Genomic DNA, 9,404 nt, shown 5'->3' on the forward strand with positions numbered 1-9,404 from the left:
GCTTGGTGCTGGGTAAAAACCAGGTTCCAGGACAGCCCTAATTCTTAAAATAAGCATTGTGAGGAAACTTACCCATCTTCCTGAAGGGGGACATGCCTGGAGCAGGCTGCTTCACGTCCACAAGGACAAGCATCTGGAAACTGCTTGGGTCTCCCCTTAAAGCTGTGGCTACCCCAGCCCCACCCAGGGCCAACACCATTAGCCCAACGTTTCCTGAGCACTGATGTCTTTTGAGTTTTATTAACAAAAATAACGCTGATCCTGAGAACAAATTGGTGTGGCTTACACCAGTGATGAGCCCCCGGGAGGTGGGGTACTGGGCTGGGGCTCCATTTGGCCAGGCAAAGTCCCTCCATTCACACTGAGGTGAGAGCGAGAGGGGAAGCTGGCCCCAGCTGGACTCAGCAGCCTTGCCTGAGCTTTGAAGCCAGAGGGGGTGGAGTGAAGTCAAGGTGTGAACTAAAGGGTAGAGGAGAGGCCCAAGGCAGCCATTTGGTGGGGGGGAGGGGGCACTTGAAGGAGGGTGCTGCCAGGCTGGGGGAGGGGGCCGGAGGTCTGAAGGGGAAGATGGCACAGGCCCTGCCTTGGCCTGCTGCATCATGGCTCAGTACATTGGCTTGGATCCCATGTCCAGATATCCTCCAGGTCCTGGGTATGGTAGAGGGAAGGGGCCCCCCTGAATGAAGTGTGGGGCAAAGGATGTTACAGACGGAGCTGCCTGGTAGGCAGAGCCCCCTGGTCCAGGCTGTAGCTCCAGGAATGCAGCTGAGTAGGGGGCTGGGCGCCCAGGGTCTGGAGCCTCAGGGAAGCTGGGGTTCCTGAAGTCAGGAGAAAAGGGTATCAGGAGAGGAGAGGCACGCACCCTCCTGGAGCACCCAGCCCTCCGTGCACCTCACCTGGCTGGTAGGTGACTGGGGGCCCCATGGAAAGCTGCAGGGTGCAGGAGGTAGGCCTCCGCGCTGGGACCACCACATGGAGGAGCTGGGGCAGAAGCAGCTTCCCGGGGGGCTGGAGCCTGCTCTGGATCTGAGTCCCGAATGTCCCCACCCAGGGTGGAGTCACAGGGCCCCCCGGGCGTATCTGAGGAGACAAAAGGCACAGGTTGGCTAGGGGAGGCTCAGTGTCTCAAGCTTGGCCCCATCACCGTCAGGAGAGCACTCACCCCCACTCCCACAGGCCTCTGTAGCCACTGGCTCTGGGCCCCGAAGTTTCCTCTTCACACGGGCATCTCGCTCCCTGGGGAATGATGATGATGGTGATGATGGTGATGGTGATGATGATGGCACTAATAGTACTTACCAGGTGCCAGGTATTTCACCCTATCAGGCACCCTGTTGGGCAGGTGCTATATTATACCCATTTTACAGATAAGGAACTGAAGGCCAGAAAATTAAGCCACTAAAAAGCAGCAGAGCTGAGGTTTCTCTCTGACTTGGACTTGGTTCTTCAGTGCTTTCCTCCTTGGGTATCAAAATCCAAGAAAACACCTTCCCAGCTGCAAAGGCCAGGCCCTCTGCCGCATCACAGCCTTGCTGGAGTCTCCGCACCTGACTGCTTCTTGCAGGAATGCCTCCCTGACCTTCCGTAGCCAAACACACCTCCCTCAAGACATGTCACTGCCTACATTTGGGATAGACTAGAAGCTCTCCCAGGGCCTAGGTCAGCTCCTTGGGGCTGTATTCAGAGCCCACGCCCAAGTCTTTGGTTGGTAAGCAGTATCTGACTTCCGATCACTTCCCTGACTTGCTTTTCACTCTCCTGCCTCAGGGCCTTTGCACATGTGCTTTGCCAGACACCCACATGGCTCCTTCCCTGACTGAAGGTCTTTTCTCAAATGTCCTCGGGTGCCTTTTATCTGCCACTTCCCTCCCGTCCTTCCTCTCCTTTCCATGCTTTACTGCTCATTAGAATTTATAGGTTTCTCTTGTTTTTGTCTACACTGCCCACTGGAATCTCGATTGTATGAGGACTGAGCAATCTTAAGTATTTAAGAGTGGATAAAGTGTTTTTACTCACCATCATGTTCCCGGTGCCCTGGCAGAGTGCCTGGCACACACTAAGCAATTAGTAGACACCCACTGAATGAATGATGCCCACCTCTTACAGTTTCTGCCATTCTCTCGGAAACCTTTGGCAAAGGGATTGGCGGCAATCTTCAGCTGCGTGATCTGAGAACACACATTCAGGTCAAGGCCCCCCGCAGCCTGGGCAGGGCACTGCCCCTCCCTCAAGCAAGGTCACTCACTCACCCTAGGGTTCTGGTAGGCTGTCACAGAGATGAATGTGGTCTCGGGAAATCGGAAGGAGGCCACACCTCCCCAGTGTTGGCTGCAGAGCTGGGTGGCCCTCACCAGATGGATCCGGGGCTGATACTTGTGCATGGAGTGCAAGATCAGCTGGGAGGGAAGAAATGGGGTGATTCCCTGGGCCCCAGCCTTAGCTCTCCACCCAGTATCACCCTAAAACCCCATCAAGGAGTCCCAGCCTGGGCCTCACGTGGCCATGGGGGTCCAGCGTGCTGTTGGTGAGCTTAACGCGATGGAAGGATACTGGCTGCCGCATCCAGTGGGCACCGGTGGCAGGAGAGTCCGGGTGAATGTAGACGCGGTCAGGTAGGCGGGGCTCCGCCTTGCCACTAGGCTCCCAGTGCTGGCCCTGCCACCGGTAGCGGGCCCCGTCCACTGGAACCACATCCAGAAGGAACAGGTAGCGGGCCTCCGGATCCAGGCCAGTGACCGACACTCGGCAAGCAGGGAACATGCGCCTGCACAGGGGAGGGAGGAGGAAGGGCGAGGCCTGGAGCCACCCACTACCAGACCCGGACCCAGTACTAGCAAAGGGACTGGAACAGGCACCGCGATTTTGGCACAGTAACAGCAAGAGAGGTGTAATTCGATTCTCCGGTGCAAAAAATCTCAGCGCTGGAAGGCTTCTTCTATCTTACAGATGGAGAAAAGGGACGGACAGGCTAGGGGCCCCAGCAGGCCAGTCTCCCCACTTACTCCTTCACTCTCCACTCTAGTAACAACATGGCGCAATCCTGTCTCAGAGCCCTTACCTCTTCCTGCCCAGGCTTCTGACCCCTGTCCCTTCAAACTCTGCAGAAACCATGGTGACCACCTTCTTCCTGAGGAGCCTCTGGCTCCCACCTAACTGCAGCACAGACTAACCTTCTTCAGAAATAATAGGTGCTGGGCCTGGGGACAGGGTTTATCCAGGGCTCAGGCCTTAGAGACCTTGCCAGAGCTCACACACTGATCACCTACCTTCCTCTAGGGTGAGCTAGGACTTAGCCACATACTGACCCTGACCCTGGACTGATTTTCCTGACCCTGGTCCCTGGCTGGTCCTTACTCCTTCTCACGCTGTCTCTGAGTTAGGCCACGAGCCAACCTATAACCCATCCAGACTTCCGTGCCCCAAGCACAGACTGACCTCTCTGACCCTTAATAGAATGGCTCCTAAACCCAGCCACAGACTCTCCGGACTCATCCTTGAACCTCGTTACAGTGTAACCCCCGTCATCCAGAGTTACCGACAGTGTCAGGCCACATTCAGATTTTGCTCTCTGGGTTGTACTATCCCTGGAGAAACGCTTAAGCCTAGCTCTGTCCCCAGGAATTCTATCCTTTCTAGAAACTGACTTGGCCACCCCTCACCTGCCAGCCTTGGTGATGATCATCTCTGTGCCCACAGCGCTGAACTCCTTCCACAGTTCCTGGTTCTCCAGGCTCAGGCTGACCCCAGGAAGCGAGTGAAGGGCCTCTGGAGGTGGTGGTGCTGTCTCGGGGCCCAGAGATGGCAGAAGGGGCAAAGGAGGGGGCGCGGACAGAGTGTGGGGAGCTGCCTCAATCCCAGAGAGGAAGCAATCCAGTTTAGAGGTATCCAAATCTGGAGATGTGGGAAGAATGAGGATCCAGGGGAGGGCCACATATTCCCGGTCTCCTGCCCCCTACCCAGAGCCGATCCAACCGCTCACCAGGGTAGCGGTAGCCCTCTGCCAGGGCAGGTGGGAAGCTAGAGTCTGCCCCAGGCTGGGGGTGTCCCAGACGGTAGCCAGCCCCCAGGGAGGGGTACAACTCTCGTGGATGGTACATGTTGGTAGTTTCTTCTGGCCTTGTGTCCCGTTGCTAGAGTCCAGGGTCTAAGAGATGCCCCCTTTATAGCTCACAGCACAGCCCCTTCCAAACCAGAGATCACAGCCCCTCCCCTCCCTGGGGCCCTGGAGGTGGGCAGGAATGGAGACCCCTGGGGCCTCGAAGGGGTCCAAGAGGAGGCCGGATACCTGGGTACCCTCCCCTCTCCCTCACGGCTTCACTAGTCCCGACCCCCTGCCCCCTCATTACATAATTAACTCCTCGGCCTGATTGATCCCTAGGGCTAGGATAGGGACGCAGTTTGGCGCTTCCGGCCAGCTGGTCTCCGTTCCCACGGAGGGGGGAAGCCCGGCAGGGGGGGGCAGGGGTGGGATCTGGGTCCTGGTACCAAGTCTAGGATCCCGGGTCAGACCCTAAAGCCCCAGACTTTCTGGAAGGTGACCCCTCCGTTTTCTTCACTTGGAGGACTAGCCTTGCGAAGTGAACTGGAGGACAAGTGCAGAGTTGGTGCCTGAGCTGACATGCCAGACACTGGGCATCTTCAAGAGACCGCAGCAGAGTGCTAAAGCCTAGAGTCCTCCTTGGTTTATAGTCTGAAAAACCTCCAAGTCTCAAAAGTTGAGGGGCGTGCACAGCTCCAGTCTCGTGCTAGGAGAGCGGTCTCGCGCCGAGAAACACAACTACATTTCCCAGTAAGCACTGCGCCGGACGCACGCAAAGGCCACAGACAGGCAGTGCTGGGGTTGTTGGGAATTGTAGTCCAGAGAGGGGTAGCAAAGCCAGAGAAGTGGGGGCCTTCCTTGAAGCTGCCTCCTAGGCACTGAAGCCAAGACTTACGTTGACAAGAGGTCAGAGGCTAGACCAGCTTGGCCTACTGTTCCTACCCCACCCCCAATGCTGAGGCTCAGAATGGAACCTATCTATAGGAAAGGAGCCTGGATTCCAGGTCCCCTGCCTGTACTCCATGTGAGCCAAGGGCTGTCTCCATTTCATTGTTTTATTATTTACAAACGCTACAGAACGAGAACAGACACGCCGCGGGTAAGAGGGATCCAGTGGGAGTTCACAGGAAGGTAGTGCACCGGGGCCATGAGAGCAGCGCACAGGCCGTATCTATGGGACAGGCAGGACAGGAAGGGGTTAAAAAATGAGATCCAAGCCAGCCAGATCGCAGGGAGGTACTGGGGGTGCAGTCCCCCTCCTGGTCTCCCCCCCAAGGTCACAGTGCATGCAATAAAATATATGTACAGGAGCTGGATGCTTCCCCTGTGGGGGCCCTGAGGGTCCAGAGCTCCCTTCAGGAGGAGCGATACCAGTGGCTCCCCCTGGCGGCCAGGCCCGGAGGAAGCCACATGCGTCAGGAGCTAGCTCAGTCCCAGCCGTTGTCTTTGATCATGTGGTTGAGTTCAATGATGTACTTCCCCTCTTTGTATTTCTGGCTGCTTTCAAAGGCTTGCTCCTGAAAGGAGAGAGAGGGCTGCCATCCATGCACAGGGCTTTCACCACCAGCAGTGGGGTTGGGAAATGGATATGATGGGTTTTGTTTTGTGTATGAAAAAACTGTGGTCCAGAGAAGCCCAGCTACCGCCCCCCCCCCCCCAACTGGCAGGGCTGCTTCTCCCCTGGAACAGAACTTTGAATCATGGGTGCCTTTTGAACATTAAAGACAGTTCCAACAGGGAAGTACCTAGAAGACTTCATAGTCCAGGGTTGCAAACTGGTGGCCTAAGGGTCATCTCAGCCTATAGGTAGTTTTGTTTAGATAGCAGAGAGCTTAATAGAAATAATTTTAGGGGTTGGGGATGCTTAGCATGTGGGAAGGCTTGGATTTGATACAAGCACCACATTAAAAAAAACAAAACAAAAAACCCACTAAACTATAAACATACATGCTCACTCCATTTTGCCCCAGCCTGCTTTCCCTGCCCTAAATCTATGCTACCCATTTACAAATCCACAGTAACTGCTTGGCTTTCTAGACATCTGAGAGGCTTTTGTTGTTTTTGAGACAGGGTCTATGTAGCTCTAGCTGTCTTGGAACTCACTATGTTATACCAGGCTGGCTTAGAACTCAGAGAGCACCTGCCTCTGCCTCCTGAGTGCTGGGATTAAAGGTGTGTACCACCACACCCTGCTGACATTTGAGTTTGTTTTTTTTTTTTTTTTTTGTTTGTTTTGTTTTTCAAGACAGGGTTTCTCTGCATAGCCCTGGAACCTGCTCTGTAGACCTGGTTGGCTTTGAACTTATAGAGATCCGCCTGCCTTTGTCTCCTGAGTGCTGAGATTAGAGGCATGTGCCACCATCGCCTGGCTGACAAGAGTTATTTTTTTATTTATTTTCTTTTTTGTTTGTTTTTCGAGACAGGGTTTCTCTGTCTAGCTTTGCACCTTTCCTGGAACTCACTCTGTAGACCAGGCTGGCCTTGAGTGCTGGGATTAGAGGCATGCGCTACCATCACCCAGCTGACATGAGTTTTTAGCCTCTGGTCTAGGTCACATATTTAGGAATTTCCAAGGGGCCAAGCCACCTGTCAGGGACACACAGAAAATCTGTGGCAGGGCCAGAGGTAAAGTCAAGTTAGGACTGTCCCTGCCTGGGGCATCCAGCTCACAAGAGCCACTCCAAGTGATGCCTTGCCCAACTCCTTGTACCTTCCCCAAAGCACCCCCTTTGCGACATCTAATCGGATCCTCGTGAAGCTCTTCCACGCCAGGTAGTGGCTTTATGCTCCAATGCCAGATAAGGAAATGAGACTTGAGGTTGTGAAATCAGATGCTAGACAGCACCAGAAGCAATGTGAGCCGTGCAAAGGAGATCTGTAGACCTAATTTCCATTTAGTTGTGTGACCCTGGGCAAATGTCCTAACATCTTCAGACTCGCCCTGTCTTCTGGAGTAAGATTCTGCCATCAGAACCATTGTAATGACTGAATGAGAGACTATACACCAAGTGTGTTCATGTGCATGGCATATAAGCATGCACTAAACGCTGGCTCTGCTTGCTCTTTATCTCTAGGATGGGGGCACTAGTGCCTCCGAGGGCAGAGGAACGTCCTCAAAGCTCTGTAGAATGCAAGGGACCAACACCAGTCCCTGGGGAGAAACAGTCTGTTCCGTCTGTGCTGAGCCAGCCCTACTCTGAAAGGTGTATGCTTTCGAGGAAGAAGGGATGTGAGGTTAGGTCAAAGGCCAGCCTGGGGTCAGAGATCACGCACTCACATATTTCCAGCCCAAAGTGGTCTTGCAGTTCTCGCAGTGGATGTCAGCGACAGCATGAAGACCTGTCAGCAGCACCCGCTCCTCTGCTGGCCCGCAGCCCACATTCACCCTGTGGGGATAAAGGGTGGTCCCAGGGAGGGTCTCAGCAGCCCAGAGCCCCCCTCTAGCTAGCATGTGCAGTGTCTGTTCTTAGCCTCTAAGAGAGGCCTGATCGTGGCTTCCTGTCTGAAACAAGGGACTCTGGGAACATCGGCATGATGCCCGGGGTCACAGGTCACACCGGAGGTCAGGAAAAGAAAGGAAGGAGGTGAATACTCACACAGAGTTGAAGAGGTAGGCACGGCCCTGACTGCCCTGGAAGGACTGGAGGGTAGTGGGAAGAGGAGAGGAGGGGTTAGGGCCATTGGCTGGGAGTGGCCAGGCAGCCCCTTGCCATTCTAGACTTGCTCGGTGGTGGCCTGCTTACCTTGGAGATGAGGTCGTCGTGGTTGGCCAGGTGAGCACGGCAGTGGGCACAGCTATACCTCCGGTGACAGTCATCCAAGTAGGCCTGAAACGTCTTGGGCTTGGAAATCCGCACCATGGCGGGGGCCAAGGGCAGTGGCCCCACGCGGGGAGCGGCCCACGGGGAGCAGAGGGAGCCCAGTGCCTGCCAGGGAGGAGAGGTGGACTGTCAGGACCAAGGCCACACGTATGCAGGCAAGCCCAGAACTATGGGGACTCTGTCACACTTGGCTGCTCTCTCCTGTCCCTGGAGCCAGGAGTCTCACCAGGGACCAGAGTCATCTCAGTTTTGACTCACTGAGGAGGCCTCAGGTTGCATCAGCGGGTAAACTGAGGCTAGGAGGAGCACCAGGTGAGTCACCCACCTGCTTCTGGCCTCACCCCTGCTGAGCTGGCATCTGAAACGGGAAGAAGGGGCTTCAGAGTGGATGGGCTGCCAGTTTTCAGTTTTGAGGGAGTATTGGGGTGGGTGGGTAAGGAACTGACTGGTCCTTGGGGCCCTATTTGGACGAGGGGCAGGACAAATGTGGGGTACATGGAGTTCTCTTGGGGGAAAGGGTCTCTCACCTGGAGACAGAAGGCCTCCCCAAAGGAGGAGGGTCCCCTAGGAAGAGGAGGGGCTTTTACCTGGAGGCGCCGAGCCTCGTCTCCGCCGAGGGGATCTTACCTGCGTCGCCAAGCCTTACCTGAGACCCCAGGGCTCACCTGGGGCGAGGGGATGGGGGCGCGCGCGGGGGAAGGGGCAGTCCTCGCTTGCGGGGCGGGGGCGACGCGCAGCGACGCCGGGGCAGGCCTCACCTCGCCTGGGCGCGTGGGGGGCCCGGTCCGCGGGGTAGCCTGGCCTGGGAGTGGGGGGCGCTCCTGATGGGCGCCGTCCCCCCCGGCCCGGTTCGCAGCCGCCTCGACTTGTTTACACCGAGACCAGCTGCTGCCGCGGCTGCGGCGGGAGGGGGAGGGGGCCGGCCTCCTGTCCCGGCGGCCGCCGTGGCCAATCCGAGCGCCGCATGCAAATGAGGGGGCGCGTCATACGGCGGCCAGCGCAGGCAGGGCTGCCCTTCCCCCTGCTCCCGGCTTCGGCTTCGCCTGCTCGCCCGGAAATGCGGCTGCGACCCGCAGCCTAGCCCGGAGGCCGGTCGGTGCCCCGGGCCTGATTTCGCTTTTAACTACCCCCGGCGCTCGAAGAGACAAGGATTCTAACCCGACGACGTGGGGTTAGTAGGCGTCTATACGCACCCTCCCGAGAAACAGTCGTCATTGTCTTCGTTTATCCACTGGCCAGTCTGGTCACCCTGCCCCACAGTCCCGTAGTTTCTCCGTTTGACCAGGTTCTGAGGTTTGGAGAAGAGATCCTCTCCAGAGATTATCCCGATGGTAAGAGTCAAAGTTGAAATTCTCACTTTTCCCAAGCACGTGGAACAGACTCTTAGAAGGGAAGAGCTAACGGTTGCCCTTTTGCTAGTAGACTCCCAGGAACCAAAGCTTTAGGAGGACTCAGTCTCTACTGCTGGGCATCATCTGCTCCTGGGCATCCTCTGCTCCCGGGCATCCTCTGGTACGCCTGGCCTCCAGGTTACTGTAGATCTG

The 9,404-nt window shown here is 56.3% G+C and overlaps 2 protein-coding genes across 4 annotated transcripts; both read right to left on the reverse strand.

The window, feature by feature from the left end:
* Positions 1-221: 221 nt before the first annotated feature.
* On the reverse strand, positions 222-4,973 carry Tbx6 (T-box transcription factor 6). The gene is made up of 8 exons (XM_028885493.2): positions 3,980-4,973; positions 3,660-3,891; positions 2,497-2,764; positions 2,250-2,396; positions 2,098-2,168; positions 1,163-1,236; positions 897-1,080; positions 222-818 (listed from the first exon to the last, which is right to left on the reverse strand). Exons 1-8 carry the CDS (start codon positions 4,095-4,097, stop codon positions 605-607), a joined length of 1,308 nt encoding a protein of 435 aa, XP_028741326.1. The 5' UTR covers positions 4,098-4,973; the 3' UTR covers positions 222-604.
* Positions 4,974-5,080: 107 nt separating this feature from the next.
* Ypel3 (yippee like 3) lies at positions 5,081-8,753 on the reverse strand. Of its 3 annotated transcripts, none has more exons than XM_028885498.2 (5): positions 8,619-8,753; positions 7,783-7,965; positions 7,636-7,679; positions 7,317-7,425; positions 5,081-5,556 (listed from the first exon to the last, which is right to left on the reverse strand). In XM_028885498.2, exons 2-5 carry the CDS (start codon positions 7,897-7,899, stop codon positions 5,467-5,469), a joined length of 360 nt encoding a protein of 119 aa, XP_028741331.1. In that variant the 5' UTR covers positions 7,900-7,965; positions 8,619-8,753; the 3' UTR covers positions 5,081-5,466. The 3 variants fall into 3 exon arrangements, with proteins under 3 accessions (XP_028741331.1, XP_037066499.1, XP_037066504.1); XM_037210604.1 differs by lacking the exon at positions 8,619-8,753 and adding an exon at positions 8,186-8,205; XM_037210609.1 differs by lacking the exons at positions 7,636-7,679; positions 8,619-8,753 and having other exon boundaries at positions 7,783-7,856.
* Between the last annotated feature and the right edge of the window lie 651 nt (positions 8,754-9,404).

Source organism: Peromyscus leucopus, chromosome 1 (genome assembly GCF_004664715.2).
Source record: "Peromyscus leucopus breed LL Stock chromosome 1, UCI_PerLeu_2.1, whole genome shotgun sequence".
Taxonomy (NCBI): domain Eukaryota; kingdom Metazoa; phylum Chordata; class Mammalia; order Rodentia; family Cricetidae; genus Peromyscus; species Peromyscus leucopus.

What these genes read in the sequence shown, in the direction of transcription:
- Tbx6 (XM_028885493.2), bottom strand. Translation starts at nt 4,097, where the DNA reads ATGTACCATCCACGAGAGTTGTACCCCTCCCTGGGGGCTGGCTACCGT. An exon ending in ATCATCACCAAGGCTGGCAG is followed by an intron (nt 2,765 to 3,659) that starts GTGAGGGGTGGC and finishes TCCCCTGTGCAG; the next exon opens with GCGCATGTTCCCTGCTTGCC. An exon ending in CAGCCTACCAGAACCCTAGG is followed by an intron (nt 2,169 to 2,249) that starts GTGAGTGAGTGA and finishes GTGTGTTCTCAG; the next exon opens with ATCACGCAGCTGAAGATTGC.
- Ypel3 (XM_028885498.2), bottom strand. Translation starts at nt 7,899, where the DNA reads ATGGTGCGGATTTCCAAGCCCAAGACGTTTCAGGCCTACTTGGATGAC. An exon ending in ACGACGACCTCATCTCCAAG is followed by an intron (nt 7,680 to 7,782) that starts GTAAGCAGGCCA and finishes ACTACCCTCCAG; the next exon opens with TCCTTCCAGGGCAGTCAGGG. An exon ending in CCACTTTGGGCTGGAAATAT is followed by an intron (nt 5,557 to 7,316) that starts GTGAGTGCGTGA and finishes CTCTCCTTTCAG; the next exon opens with GAGCAAGCCTTTGAAAGCAG.